The following is a 16,462-nucleotide window of genomic DNA, read 5'->3' as shown; positions in this document are numbered from 1 at the left end:
TTGCTGTATTCTACCTTACATTTAATTATGTTGGTGGTACAGATTGTAGGATAATAACGATTTAAATCTTCTAGACTGTGACTTTCTTGTGGGGGTGTGCAGAGGGTAAGAACTATGGATTTATTGTAAACAGGAGTGAGTTCTAACATGGAAAGTTGGAGAGCTTCTGGCTGATTGGAGAGAATTCAGAGAAGGTCACAGGATCTGTCAAGTTTTCAGGCAAATTTTGACCAGAGGCCAGTAGTGCATAAGACTGAATCAGTACATAGAATTTATAATCTATATAGCATATAGTATTTAAAGAATGTAACTATAGATTATAAATAGTTATCTGAATTAACATTTGTTTCAGCTATTCAGTGCCTTAAATAGAAAAAAAAAATTTAGTGTACTACTCTTAGGAATATTCAAATTGTTCTAGAGATAGTCTAGAAGTGACTGACATGAAAATCTGAAGGCACTCCTAAAATCATCTCTGTTTTACACCTATTTTCTGTAGAGAAGTGGTATGGTGTAATGGAAATGTGGCCTTTGAAATTAGGCCTCAGTTTTAATCCTGTTTTTCATTTACTACAACTGTGTAGTCATTCATAAATTTCTTAACCTCTTTGGTTTCAGTTTCCTTATCTCAAAAATAGGAATAATAATTCCAAACTGAATATGTTGATATGAAAATTAAATTGATATATATGTGTGTATATATATATGTATATATATTTCTTTGCAAATAAAAATTCTCCATGAATAGTAGCTTAAATTTTTCCAATTGAATTCTTTGCTTTCTTTTTTAGAATTATCTTAAAGGTACAAAATTTGAGATTGTTAAATGTATGGTTAGTTTATTTTATCAAAAGATTTAAGATATCAGCCATTTGATGGTGGTAAAATACGTGAGCCTTATTTTTGATCAATTTCTAAAGCTGCTCTACTATTTATTATTTTGGGCTGGCTACTTAACCACTCTAAAGCCTTGGTTTTCCCAAGTGCAAAATGGAATAACAATATCTATTTCATCAGATTACTGAATTGATTAGGGAGAGCAACACTAGTGAATATTGACTGAGCACTTTTCATATATTATTGCACTTATTTCTCACAAGACCTTGTGATGTAATGTGCCATGTTGTTATAGATGGGAAAACTAAAACTTAAAAAGATCCAACATCAAAATTAAAAAAGAAAAATTTTTTAAAAGAAAGAGAAGATCCAGCATCCAGTTTTCATAAAACTGGCAAATGAATATATAGAGCCAGGAATCCAATCCAAGTCTCTTAGGTTCCAGTGCCCAAAAACACTTATCTACTGTGCTAATTAAATTTTCAGTGTTTAGCCGGAGATACTTAGCAAATTGATATTACTACTGCTTTGCTGTTTTATTTTAGTGATTTTGTTCCAAGTACTTACTGTTTCTGTGATACATTCAGCAATATGCATGTTTATAAGATTAGCCGAAAGGTATAGATTTAAATTAAAATTAAGGGTAGAGTCTTTTAGATACTGAATCTTCTTTCCTCTGTGTGTGTACACAAATAAGTGTAAATAATATATATATACATGCCATACTTTAGAGACAAAACTTTACAGCTATCAGAGTTTTAATATCACATGATATATATATGAGCATATTCATGTTAGGGAAAAGATAGATGTGCCTAAATGGCCAAGTATAAGAATATTTAGGCCTAACTTTCCTAAAAATCTGAGGTTTATTTTATTTGTCCTCATTAATACTTTTCTGAATAATGAATTTGAGCAGGATTAATCTTGCTAAATTTCACTTCCTAATTTTTGAATTTGCACTATACTCTTGACTGTTTAGGTATCTTTTTGCTTTGATAAACTTTTGTAAATTTCTAAATTATTAGAATTGTTCTTATTTTTTTAACTGACATAAAATTTCAGATACAGATATAAATATTAAAACCTTTGTCACTGCTGCTGCTAGTGATCAAGAATTTCATCCCTAAATTTTTCTTATAATATTTCACCATCTATAATAATTGACAAATTATTTTTATAGATAAAAGTTTTGTTTAGATGAACAAAATGTTTCTAGTATTATTTTTAATTTCTAAATGATGGTCATGACTACTCATTTAATCGATATGATTTTAATCAGTAAATTACTAGGCTTTTTCTCCCTCTTTCCCTGATGCTGTGTCTCTATTGTGGGGTTTGTATCTATATTTAATCTCTATATTCAAGAGAGAGGGCAAAATGCCAAATTCAAAGGTGAAAGCTTTAACTAGGCATCAATAAATTTTTAGAAAGTGAAATTAAAGTGTAACACTGAATATAGTTAGGTCTGGCACAATTAAATGAACACAGTTTGTCTTCTATGATAAATCAGAGTTGGCTTTAATAATGAGATATTTTTACCAGTTGAGATAAAGCTGTAAATTTTTTATGTATCTGTCATTTTATTTAAATAGTCTTTGAAAGATGCTTATTACTTTTTGGTTAGGCCCTTGTTTATACTTTGAAGTGAAGTGAAGTGAGCTTGCTCAGTCTTGTCCGACTCTTTGCGACCCCATGGACTGTAGCCCACCAGGTTCTTCCATCCATGGCATTCTCCAGGCAAGGATACTGGAGGGGGTTGCCATTTCCTTCTCCAGGGGAACTTTCCGACCCAGGGATCGAACTCAGGTCTCGCGCATTGCGGGCAGGCGCTTTACCCTCTGAGCCACCAAGGAAGTACCATTCCACTATCTTTCCAGGATGAAGAGTCTTTGAACTAAAAATATGCATTTTGGGTAGAGTGAAACTAAGTGTGATTTTTTTTTTTTAATCCCATACACAAGTACACATTCTTGCAGATTTAATTGGCAAACCTATATTAGATAATTTAGCAAAAGAGCAATCATTATTATTATCCTTTTATAGTAAAACCTCTCACTAATTCAGAATTTATGGTACTTCAGATGCAGTATTTGTGATTTTTTTTGAGTAAAAATTCAAAATAACTTCTTCCTCTGAATTTTCAGGGCCATACTTTTAAGGGGAAACCTGTCTAAAATCACTAGCTTTTCAAACCAAGGGCTCAAGAAATGAAGGATTCCTTCAGCGTGCCTTCAGCCTCTGGGTCCAGCAATTAATTCTTGTATGTTAAAGGACTTTCATGTTTATGGTACATTTTTATGTAATATAGGCCTATTTTGAATTATAATGTAGGTAACCACATTTTATTTATTGTAGCATTTAGTTTAATCTATAATCTATACTGCTTGAAGGTAATAAAACTGAATTTTTATTTAAACGTTCTGTTATTAAGACCTTTCCAGTAAGTCATATAGGCCATGTGTTATTCCGAATTAGTGAGGTTTTACTGTCCTAGTGTTGTAAAGAGTTTAAAGCTTTTTAAAATGCTCAAGTCATTTAGTTATAGAAGTGGAACTTGTAATTTAGGCCAGTTTTGTCTCACTGTGGATATTACTAAAGATTAGAAATCTTAGAGTAAGGAAAGTATACATGAGCATGAAATGATATTATTCTGTTTAGTATTCTAAAATGGGTAGTGAAAATACAGAATTATCTTAAATGTGTGTCTGTAGATCCACATGTGTATCCACATATTATAGACACTTACTTAGATTTACTGTATCACAAAGCAATTAACTGAGGCTATTTGACCTGAAATTCTTTTCAGACTTACATTTATTCCATGTGTAAGGAATTCGAATCTTGATGATATAGAAGTCATATTTTAGTTCATCTGTAGTATTAGACTAGGAAAGTTCAGTTACCTTTCTTATTTACACATTCCAAAGAAAGTTGTTATGTTCTGGAATGTGTTTTTAAATTTTATAGTTAAAATACTAAAATACGTAATGTAGAAACCAGGGGGGAGGGAGGGTCTTAAAAGCAAGTTTATGGTAGGGAATTGGAGAAGGGAAGAAAGAAGGAGTAAAAGCAGAGGGTCTGGTTGAGAGTTGCGGTTGAGGGCCAAAGAAATCCACAAAGCAGACTGGCTAAGAGTCAAGGTGGGACAGGTGAAATGATTGACAGGAAACCATTGAACTACAGTAATTGGATAAAGCTATCTGATCTTTATAAATTTTTTAAAATTCAACTGAGTTTAGCAATACTGGTGGACAGAGTAGTCTTCCTAAGATGTGTTTGGGAAATCTAAGTGATTTGCAAGTCAGCTAGAATTTTTTTTTTTTTAATGACTAGCACTAACAATATCACTAAATTTAAAACAGTTGTTAAATGACTTTGCATGCAGTTATTTTTTATACGAACTAAAATTTTCCATATAAACTTTTACATGTAGAATTTTGTTATTTCTATAACTCAGTGACCCATTTACATCACATAACTGGTTAGATTAAAAGGCTTTATCTGTAACCAGGCCTTATCTGTGTTTTTACTGATTTAGTAGGATTTTGCCAACAGAAATATATAGGTTATATTTTCAAAATTGGCTTCTTTGCAGGTAGATTCTTGATCTATCACTTCTAACAGCTACAGTTCTTCTCGCTTGTTCCTTTTAACATTTTCTCTTGTTTTTCCATAGTAAACTGATTTAAAATTTTATTTTGAAGATGAGTCATGGCTTAATTACAAATTATAACACTTGCAGATGGAAGTGGAGAACGAGGAGAAAAGGATGCAAGCAAAATCACAACATACCCTCCAGGCTCCGTGCGATTTGACTGTGAGCTCCGGGCAGTACAAGTCAGCTGTGGATTTCACCACTCAGGTAGCAGCTGGAACTTTAGGGTATAACTGCATTTTTACAATTGTGTTGAATAGCCTGTTTGTTTAGTTTGGACAAATGTAGCCTGTTAGCCGTGTGTCAAAAGCTATAGCATCCCTCAGATTTATGAAAGCATATTTATTAGACAGTCCTTTTTAATCTGTGGAATGCTTGTCTAGAGATCTGACTTCTCATCTGTCTTCTGATGGACTGATTTTGTAATTCAAGTCATGAAATTCCTGAAGATAATTTTAAACTCTATAATTTTCTAATTTTTTTATAAGCTGGTCACAAGCTTTGTTACTGTTCAGTGGGAAATGTGCATCCACAAATTCCTTTATTAAGAGCTTTTTAAAACATAATTTTAAAACTATTTTGTACCAGTACAGTGTACTAATTTTATAAATGTAAAATTTTATCTGCTGTTAAAGCATTTGCAAAAACTATACCTCTTACTTCAGCTTTGTTGTGCAGTATTTATAAGAAAATATCAATTTTTAAATTAGAAAACTTTTTTTAAATGTAGAAAGTATTTCAGTTCCTACTAAATCATTGGCATTTGGGTTATATAGCTTAAGCTATACTATTCAACCTTTATAAAAATAAAAAATTCTTTCTTTATTGTTCAATGTATTTCCTTATTTGGTAAGATATTGACAGATTAATTAAAGTTCTGACAGACATACTGACGTTGTACATAACCGTGCAGAGCTCAGACCCTCTACCTATATAATTATCCTAGATAGGAGAGAACATTTTGTATGTAGTTACTCATTAAAAAAAGACTTAACAGTTGACTCAGACCAATGTTTTATTAAATTTTAGTGTTATTAAATGGCATTTATAAGTTTAAACTGTATGTTTTAAAAACATTATACATTTTTATAACTTAAAAATATTTTACAGAAGTAAAATTATATTTTCTCATTAAATATAAATGTCTTTACTTCTATTGCCAATTCTTAATGACTCTACAAATTTTAAATAGTGAAACTTGAACTGCTTTCAGTATACTTGTGATAGAAATATAAAATGCATACAATGAAAAAATAAAGCTCTGAATTTTTATTTCAGTGGTTTTAATGGAAAATGGTGATGTCTACACATTTGGGTATGGGCAGCATGGGCAGCTCGGACATGGAGATGTCAATTCCAGGTACTTTAACATCTTGTGTGAAAGTGGGTTTTTTTTCTTCTTTACTTTTTTCCTTCGAAATATATATTTCTACACTCTATATAGTATTTATACCACAGTTTTGGAAAGCATGGCCCATAAATTATTGGTGGTTCTTGATTTTGTGGTTGAATGCTTTTGTGGGGACAAATGATTTTGTGTTTTAGGAGAAAAGTTGATTTACATTTTATATGTTTAAAATGTAAGAGCGAAATCACACTATATTCTTCAGAATTAATATCTTCTTAAAGGCTGTTCATGGCAATAGTAAAGACAGTGACTATCCCCAAATGGCATTTTAATAAATCAGCAAAGGCTATATTCATATTCTTTGATGTTATCTATTTTAAAATTTTAGCCTAATATTAACATGATATCATCAAAGTTTTTGAATAATTTTCAAACAAAATGGTCAGTCAGAGAAACTGTTTAGACTTATCTGGAATAGTTAAGAACTAATTGTGGTAGAGACTACTGGACATATTTTATTATTCCTTCTTCCGTACCTCATTTGGTAATAAGGTTTTAGTTGATGACAGAACCATGAAACTAAAGGCTTCATTTTCCCACCTCCATTGCAGCAAGATATGGCTGTGTGAACTACAGTGCTGTGTGCCGTTCTGGGTCACTGCTAAAGGGAACGGGGATACCCTTCCATTTCTCTGTCTCCCCTCCCTGCTTGCTGCCTGGAGTCCATGCCTGGTGGTGGGGAGCTGGAGAAGTCATCACAGCAGTCCTAAGTTGGAAACTGTGTATTGAGAGTGGAAGAGCCACAAGATAGAAACAGTCTGGGTCCCTGACACCATGGAACTTCTACAACAGCTCCTTATACTTGGGTGCTTACCTGAGAGAGAAATTCTATTTGTTTAAGTCCTGGTTTCTTGACTTTCATCACAGCAGCTGAGTCCACATCTGCTTAATACAGTGAGACTGCTTTGGGTTAGAAGTGTAGAAAATTCATCTTTTTAGCTCACGTCTTCCCAGAAGATGCTAAAGCAGGATTAGCTGTACAAAGAGTTTATGGATAGAAAACTGCTGTGAAAGGGAAGAGAATACGAGTCTGCCTGAGGTAGGTCTGCCCCTGTGAAAGGAAAGAGAGAAGAAGAATGGGACAGGAAGAGCCAGGTCACAGTGCATTTCTGACTGAGTGTTAGCCAGGCCAGCGGGGTGTCCTCAAGCCAAGGTGACTTTCAGAAGAGTTCCACATTGGGCAGGACGGGCCAGCTCTCATCCTTCGCAGAGCTCAGTCACAAGCTGGTAGCTTCCCAGGGGAAGGATGGCCTCGTGGACCCAAAGAAGCATCGCCAGAGTCTGTCAGCCACTTGTGCTCCCTGCAGCGGGTGGTCTTCAGGATGTGAATGGTCCCCATGTATGGCTGCCCCGTCACTGACACCAGGTTTATGTGTAAGTCTGGGAGATATAGGGCCCTTTCAGGCTAGACATGACTCACCAATCCAGTCTGCCACAGAACCTCCTTTCTTTTTGTCTCTCTGCTCTTGCCTAATTCTTCCATGTATTCATAAGATACCTGCCAGAATCAATTGGAACTGTATGATTTCTCACTCACATACACTGAGTCACTCCAGTCATTAAATAAAATCCAGAATTTTCACTTTATTCTGAAATGACTGCGTTACTGTGGCAAGGATGATACCATTTACATAGTAAAGACCAGTGATCCTTAATCCTGGCTGCACAGTAGAGTTGCTTGGGGGACTTCAAAAATACCATGCCTGGATTCTAAGTCTAGAATTTTTAAGAGGCGTGTGTGGAGAGGTGGGCATTGGGAGTGGGAGATGGTGGCCACAAGGGTTGGATAGAATGCTAGCATCAGTTTTTCCTTAAATGCTCTCGATGCTCTAGTGTGCCTCCAGGATTAAGGAAACACTGTCCATCCTAGAGGGCAGGCTCAGACCTATGTGCAGTGCAACGCACACAGAATGAGGATGAAAGGAATGTCCTTAGTTGCTTTGATGAATGCTGTTACTAATGAGAAGAGACGATTGAGGTATCATTGAGTTCAGCTTCTCACTAAAAGCATAAGTGAAGCATACATTTGATACTTGCTAAGACATTTATAAAACCAGCACAATCTTAGTGACAAGCATTGTGCTTGGAAAGAGAAAAAAGTTTTTAACAAAATTATTTTACCAAACGTCACTGGATATGGCATTTATATATTGGGCGTTGGATATCACAGAGTATCAGTGGCTTTGCAGTTACTATTACAGGCTTCAGAAGGTAGCAGATATTTTGTTTCACAGGGTTAATGACCATTACTCTTGCAGAGACTGAGACAGGGCTTGTAATATGTGGGGAGAAGAATTTGGAAGCTTTTTGTTCTGTTTCTCCCAGAAGATTCATGACCCAGAAGAGGATTTAGTATTATTACCATCATCGTCATCATCATTTTTGCATTGTTACTTAGCTGGCAATTATTTTGTGAGTCATGACATAACCTGGGAAAGGTGCTTTACAGTTATATGTGAGAGAGCAATCAGTCATGTGTGCAGCAAGGGGGATACGTCTTTACAAATCAGACTTTGTACTTGGATGTCATTCCGCAGAAAAGAGTTAACAGATAGCTGTGTTTCCTGGTCTTGACTGAGTGGGAGGGAAGTAATGAAAATCATATCTATGATTAAATTGCAACCCTCAGGTGACTGTGCTGTGTGAAGAATGAACAGAATAAGTGCAAGACTCTGCCACCCCTCCTTGAGGTTTAACGGCTTTTGAAAGGGAAGGACCTCACGTCAGCTTTTCAAATGAAGAGGGTACCTAAAAACATTGCCTCCTGGTCCTGATTATCACCCAGTGAGCACCACACCTTGCCTTGCAGTGACTTGCTCAGGCAACAGTATCATAGCAATATGCTAAGTATTTTTAATAGTTTGACTGTATCTTCATGAACTAGGATAGCTTTTAATGTTGAAGTTTAAACAATTAGGGTTTTTTTAAGAAGATTAAACTCTGGTGGGATTTGTCTTAACTGCCCAAAGTTGTTCTTTCCCAACATGTAAATTTTCACTCCTAGTTCTGTTGATTGAGTTGTCACTGGAGGGCTGATTCCGTGTGCTGTGGGGAGTGTCAAGCTGGGGCATGGAATGACATAATGCCTACACGTTGTACCTGGTGGATTAAATGAAAACCAGTCAAAACCATCTGTGCTGTAAACATGCTAGTTACTCTGTCTGTCTGGATCTGTGTGGGATTTGGAAGGCAGGAGTCAGGAACTGTTAACAGATTCCGAAAGGAGTTGACCATGTATATGGAGGGAACAACGCCTCAATAGCATACCTATTAACTAACTTACCACAAAGCAGAGCATTTATAAATATTTCGTTGAAAATAGAGTTGAAAGGTATTTTTTTTAAAGTTTCTCGTAACCAAGTGTTTTTAACTGAAGTTTATTGTATAGCACACATTAGTAATGTGTGATGAATGTAAGGTAGATATTGTAGTGTGCATGTGCTGAGGGTAGAAACACGTTATTGGTGTTCTCTTCATTTCATGTGTTGTCCTGCCAGAGTGACTGAGCCTGATTTTGTCACTTGGTGCCAGTGTGACCTTGCCCAAATTAGTTAACTGTTTTTGTGGCTCAGTTTCTTCCTCTTAAATGGGAATAAATGTTTCTCTCAGAAGGTTGTTGTGAGAATTCAGGGAGATAATACGTGTTGTTTTCTTAGCACAAGCACCTAGCTCATAGTAAATGCTCAATAAATGTTGGCTGTTACTGTTGCCGGTTTTAAAAGAGATTGTCGAAAAGCTTCTGAGGATTTTTATGCATTTACTCATGACTCAGCCCTCTTTTTTGTTTGTTTGTATTCTTCAGTATGCTTCTAAATCTCTGAATTACAAATTATTTTACAATTTTCAGTAAATGTAAACCTGGATGTTGGGAAAGAGACTGTATAGTTTAGATGCCTTTATTCTCGGGTTTTTTTTTTCCAGTAGAATCTTGATACTTCTAATGTTTCTGAGTCTCATCTTTTTCTTGCTTTAATAAATCCTCCTTCTGTGTTAATATGCTACACATCATGGTGTCTGGAACCATTTAGACGAGGTTTAGATCTTCGTTTCATCTCTTACCAACTATGTAACTGTAATTTACTAAGCCTTAGTTTAAATAATCCCATAGGATTGTTAAAGAATTAATATAGTGTCTACAAAATGCCTGGCATGCATACACATACAGATGTAATGTTTGTTTCCAGTTCTTCCTCTGTTTACCAAATAATTTAATAAATGGACTCTAGTATCATGAAAGAGTTTATTAGAAGAAACGCCACCAACTTTGGGAAAGTCCTTTTTAAAGCACATCAGATCCATACATAGAATTATTTTGATAATCAGTGATAATAGTTTGTATGAAAATGCTGCATAAACTGCAAACTGATCAACAGTTACAGGAACTTTCCCAATAATTCTTTGTTTGGATCAAACCGGACATTTCTGTGAGGGCTTTGGTGGCGCTTTAGTTGCTTGGTCATGTCCGACTCTGGCAGCCTCATGGACTGTTGCCTGCCAGCCTCCTCTGTCCCTGAGATTTCCCAGGCAGGAATCCCGGAGTGGGTTGCCATTTCCTTCTCCAGGGGATCTTCCCAACCCAGGGATAGAACCCAAGTCTCCTGCACTGTAGGTGGTCTCCTGCATTAAAGGCGGATTCTTTACCGACAGCCACCAGGGCAGCCCTGTCGTTCACCACACAGTCCTTCGGCTTGGTAATTGATTATTGCGAAAGCTCATGGTGCCTCAGGTTTGAGAACCACTCAGTCTAGCCATACTATTGTGCCCTCAGGTAGAAACGACTACTCCTTGGAGGCAGAGCCGTTCTGCTTTCCTCTGCTTTTGGTACTACACATCTTGCTGTTAGTCACCGCCTTTCATTCTTTGAAAATGTAGTTTTCACAGTGTTTTCCCAGTCTGAGTCTTACCATGCCCCTGAATGGTCCCGTACAATATAGTCACCTTGACACCTTAGTTAGATCTAGTGAACCTTACTTCCGTATTCATGGTGGTCATTCCCAGGACCTACAGTGGATAGCTCTAACTCTGAATTTTTCATTTTAAACAACACATAATCTGATGACAAAATTTTCTTCTGTTACTTAGCATGGCTTTACTTGGTGTTTGACTGTATCAGTACTTTATTCTCTGCAGCCCTCTACTTTTTTTCATTCTCTAGGATCACTTAACAACCGAAGTCTGAGGTTGTCATTTATTTTCTTCACCCTTACCCTTACCAGTATCCTCAGTTTTCTCACCCTCTTGATCTTGATGCTAAGGTGTGACAAAACTTCAAGCATCAATCAGTCTACTTAAGTTTTCTATGTCTCGCTGGGACTTCTGGAAGAAAAGGAAGTCTCTGTACTTACACAGATTGTTATGACTCCTAGATTCAGTCAGTCCTTCTGCAGTGGGCAGTGATCCCCCTGTTTTCTAGTTTTGAGCTATTTGATTTAAGCCCTTTTGAGAATGTGATGAAGAATATGGGCTGTCTCTTCAGAAAAACAGACATAAGGATATACACTTAAAAGTTGGCTTATAAAATTAAAAGTTTCACCAGTCTCTTGAAGCTCACTCTTAGAATTCCTGTAAGTCATTTGGATCTGGGTTAAAACCTTGTGGTCTAGGTTTCTCTTTCTTCCACTCACCATGATACCCTTTGCATAATCTTCAGATCTTCTCCTCACTCATTTCTTCTTGCTCTTAGCCCTTGACCTCTATTCCTGTCACAGCAAAAATGAAAACATTAGATGGGTCGTTCTTCAGCCCAGTGACTCTACACACCTGCCTGTGTCCATACTTCCTCTATGCTCCTTCTTCACGTTACCCTGAAAGAGGGCCTGCTCATGTCCCCACCCTGAGACCTTTCTGCCTTTCCCATGGGGATCTGATTCTGTTTCTTGTCCCCTCTCTGAACCATATCCCCTCATCTTCACTCTCTCTTTCAGCTTACGCAAGTTCTTAAAAAGGACAGAGCTTCCCCTTCAGCTCTTTTTCCCTCTAGCTGTTGGTTCCCATTTCTTTTTCCCTTTCCTGCTAAGATTTTGAAGGGATTTTGTGTAGTCTCTGACCCCACTGTGAGTGCCTCCTTTGCTGCGTAGTATCACACCTGCCTCTACCAAAGGCTTCTTGCAAAATTGAGTGGTCATCTGTCTCTGTCTCTGAGGCATTCAGCGTGTATAGTATTCCTCTTTCCTTGAAATGACTACATAGCACTTTTTCCCCGAGTTCATTGTTATGACCTAGACTTCTGTGAGCTCTTCTTCCTTTGTTCCTACCTAAATTATAGAAGAAACTTACAATGAAAACTCTCTCTTTTCTCTCTTTGTCTTCCTAGATCTTATTCTCTATCTTAAGTGAATGTTGCCACCATCTACCTGTTAACTTAAGCAGAAACTCTTCTTTGCACCACCCCCCGCCCCCCATCAGCCATTTCCAGAGTCTAGTCAGGTGTGTTCCTTACAGAGCTGTCGAAACATTCCTTTCAGTTCGCACTGTTCCTAGTTCAGGTCTTCACTATAACTCATCCAGATCATCACATTTTCTTAACTAGGTTTCCAGCTGCTAGTCTTGCCTCTTCCCAATTCATTTTTCGCTGCATCCTGAATAACCATTTAAAAACATATTATATGTAATTTAAAAAATTTAAAGTGTTACAGCACCTCAGAAACAGAGCTCTTCTATGTGTGGACTTTCTCTACAGTGATGATTATTCTTCTGTATATACATAGTGATTGCTGCAAGTGGTTAATAAAGGATAAATAAGGTGATAGAAGGGTGATTACAAGAACAGATACGACAGAGCCAAGGATGCCATTTATCATAATAGTTACCGTTTGTTAATTACTAACTGTGTACCAATCACTGAGCCAAGCACTTGACATATATGAGCTTTTTTGTACATAGGAACCCTATGGGGTAAACGCGGTTTAGTTTTATCTCCATGTAAAAGAAGAGAAAACTGAACTACAAAAAGGATGAGTAACTTGTTGAGAGTCATGGAATGTTGCTGCTGCATGGTGGAGCCGGGACTCACAGCCAGGCAGTCTGCTTTAGGGTCCGAGCCTGCAGCTGCTGCTGTGGTGCCTCTCATGATATGGTGTTCTAACTCATGAGATACTCTGTATGCTAAAATCTGAAAGTGCAGTGGAAAAAGGTAGAAAAGAAGATGAAAAGTTAATTGACAGTTCAGTGGGAAAAGGGTAGAAAGGAAGACATAAAACTGTTTTGTGTGGTCCATGGTTTGTATTCTGGGTAAATCAGTGCATGATTTTTATTTTATTTAACAAATATTTGTAGAGCTCTCTGACTTACCATTCACTTTATAAGTTAACTTTTTTTTTCTTTTAAAACAAATGTAGGTATAGTCTTTCAGAAAAAATAATAATTCTTTGTCCATAGTTAGAGTAGTAAATTCAAGAAATCTTTTTATGAATCTCCATCATGTCAGTGATTATGTCTTTCTCATCTTTGTGTACCTAATATGAAGACTGGAGATAGGCATAATATAGTACCTAAATAAGTGTTTGATGAATATTCTTATTAGTGCCTTTTATCTCTTGTTTTTTTTTATTACATTGTTTATTGATCTTTATTTCAGTTGGATCTTGAGAGAAATTGACTAAAATTTTTTTTTTTTTTAACCTAGGGGATGTCCCACTCTTGTTCAAGCATTGCCAGGCCCTAGCACACAAGTTACCGCAGGCAGTAACCACACGGCAGCGCTTTTAATGGATGGACAGGTCTTCACATTCGGAAGCTTTTCTGTAAGGAACTTTTTAAGCATTGATAATGTTGCATTGTACTATTGCCTTGCAATTTGTCTACATTAGCTATTTTTTCTGGTTTCAGTGAAATTCTTGTATTATTATTGCACATGCATATTTCCTGTCTCCATATCCAACGTACACAAAACTGGAAAGAACTTTGCTTTGAAATTAGTTTCTTCTCCAGGGTAGCATTAGAATTTATTAAATTTAACACCTGTGTTAGATTTGGACATGTTTTAGTCCAGATCAGAGTCTATTAAGCATTCAGTAGAGCTTGTTTCTGTCATTGAAACCTTCCTTCCCAGCTAGCTTGTAAAGAATCAAATTTTTTTCTTAACTTGTAGAATTATATCTATTTTAGAACTTTTTAAAGGCCCAGTTTTCTTGTTAGATTTTTTAGAATTATAGTTTACTTTTTCCTCTTCCTCTCAACTTCTGTCTGGCCTGTTTGTTTTGCTCTTTCTCTTTTTTCAAAACTAGAAAATAATCTGAGAATTTTGTATAGTTTGGGCATAGGAGAAGTCAAGGAAAAGCTTAATAATACTGTGCTAATAAGCTGATACCATCTGTGATATGGGTAACTCTTCAGAACTCTACAACCTAAGTCTCTGGGGTGCAGTTTACAACTCTTGATTTTTTTTTTAATGTAAATCTGAACTTTAAAAATCTATTACTTGGAAATGATTTTAAGTTTACAGAAATATTGTCAAAAATAAAAATAATGCGTGAAATGACCCTATGCTCTTGAATCAGCGTCACCTGTTGGCAGCATTTTGATCTGTTTGCTTTACTGTCTGTATACTCATGCTCTCATTCTCTCTCGCACACTCTGTATATGTGTGTGTAAAACTTTTTTTTCCTTGAGTCCTCTAAGAATAACTTGTATGCATCATGATCCTTTACTCTTAAATAGTTTTGTGTTTTGTCAGTTGATCTGGTGATCCCTTTTTGGCACTTTTTTCCCCCTCCAGTCTAAGATCAGGCTTTGTATTTATTTCTCATGACTCTAGTCTCCTTTAATCTGTTAACATTTTCACACCTTTTCTGTGTTTATTATGACATTGACATTTTTGAAGAATGTGGTACTTTTTAAAATTTTTTTCCAAGGAGATGTTCCTCATTTTTGTTTGTCTAATATTTCCTTGTGCTTAGATGCAGGTTGTGCATTCCAGACCAAAACACCATGTGAGTGGTGCTGAGTCCTTCTCAGGGCATCACAGCCATCTGGGGGCACAGAAGGCCCACCTGCCCCTCACTGGTGATAGAATTTTTGATCATCTACAGGATTTTGTTTGATATCACTACTGCATAGTTAGAATTTTTTCCCTTGAAACTAATAAGCAGTCTTTGAATTGACACTGTTAAGTTTTAAGATACCTGCTTCCAAATTACCCTCTAGATTTAGCATCTATTGATTGTTCTTGCCTGAACCAGTCTTTACTATAATGGTTGCAAAAATAATGATTTCTCCAACCACAGCACCCCCTCACATTCACGTGTTAGCCCTTTGGGTTTTAGTGTAAGCAAAAGTCCATTTAATATTTGTTTGCCATCTTATTATTGGTATAGACATGCATGTTTCTTTTCTATTCATTACTGTACTTAATTTATCATTTGAATGTTTAGATTGGCTCAGACTTCACTAGTGGGAGATCCTTCATGCTGGCTTCTGTGTTCTGATAGCATGCCTCTTTTTTTAAAAAGAAAAGTACTACCTTACTTCCTGGCATAACAGGTTATTCCAGGCTTATCTGTTTGAGTTCTAGAATCAGTTATTTCTCTAAAAACCTAGGTTGCTTTTAGCGGGAAACACTCCTGGACAGCAGCTGAGCACTAGGTGTATTCACTGCATCCCCAGTACTCCTGTATGTGCATATAGACATACATACATTTGTGTATTTCAGAAATCCTAAGTCCACACTGGTACCTCCAGCCCATTCCCCTATGATTCTTTCTTACCTTGTCCCATTTCATATTTATGTCCCTTCTTCCTGGCTCCCAACAATATCAATGTATTTATTTCTCATTTACTTAGTCCTAAAATACGCAGGTCAGGAAGCAACAGTTAGAACTGGACATGGAACGACAGACTGGTTCCAAATAGGAAAAGGAGTACGTCAAGGCTGTATATTGTCACACTGCTTATTGAACTTCTATGCAGAGTACATCATGAGAAACGCTGGGCTGGAAGAAGCATAAACTGGAATCAAGATTGCTGGGAGAAATATCAATAACCTCAGATATGCAGATGATACCACCCTTATGGCAGAAAGTGAAGAGGAAGTAAAAAGCCTCTTGATGAAAGTGAAAGAGGAGAGTGAAAAAGTTGGCTTAAAGCTCAACATTCAGAAAATGAAGATCATGGCATCTGGTCCCATCACTTCATGGGAAATAGATGGGGAAACAGTGGCAACGGTATCAGACTTTATTTTTTGGAGATGGTGATTGCAGCCATGAAATTAAAAGACACTTATTCCTTGGAAGAAAAGTTATGACCAACCTAGATGGCATGTTGAAAAGCAGAGACATTACTTTGCCAACAAAGGTCCGTCTAGTCAAGGCTATGGTTTTTCCTGTGGTCATGTATGGATGTGAGAGTTGGACTGTGAGGAAAGCTTAGCGCTGAAGAATTGATGTTTTTGAACTGTGGTGTTGGAGAAGACTCTTGAGAGTCCCTTGGACTGCAAGGAGATCCAACCAGTCCATTCTAAAGGAGATCAGCCCTGGGATTTCTTTGGAAGAACTGATGCTAAAGCTGAAACTCCAATACTTTGGCCACCTCATGTGAAGAGTTGACTCATTGGAACAGACTCT

At 36.7% G+C, this 16,462-nt stretch overlaps 1 protein-coding gene across 31 annotated transcripts in view; it reads left to right on the top strand.

Annotated features, from left to right (window-relative positions):
- Positions 1-16,462, top strand: part of MYCBP2 (MYC binding protein 2) — a 271,324-nt gene that overhangs the window by 105,296 nt on the left and 149,566 nt on the right. For all 31 annotated transcript variants that reach the window (XM_060394149.1, XM_060394144.1, XM_060394130.1 and 28 more), the window contains 3 exons: positions 4,583-4,702; positions 5,774-5,855; positions 13,528-13,645. In XM_060394149.1, the coding sequence (XP_060250132.1) occupies positions 4,583-4,702; positions 5,774-5,855; positions 13,528-13,645 (320 nt within the window). The remainder of the gene's footprint in view (positions 1-4,582; positions 4,703-5,773; positions 5,856-13,527; positions 13,646-16,462) is intronic.

This window comes from Ovis aries, chromosome 10 (genome assembly GCF_016772045.2).
Source record: "Ovis aries strain OAR_USU_Benz2616 breed Rambouillet chromosome 10, ARS-UI_Ramb_v3.0, whole genome shotgun sequence".
Classification (NCBI taxonomy): domain Eukaryota; kingdom Metazoa; phylum Chordata; class Mammalia; order Artiodactyla; family Bovidae; genus Ovis; species Ovis aries.
Note: the sequence above shows the minus strand (reverse complement) of the source record. Positions and strands in the feature narration are given on the sequence as shown.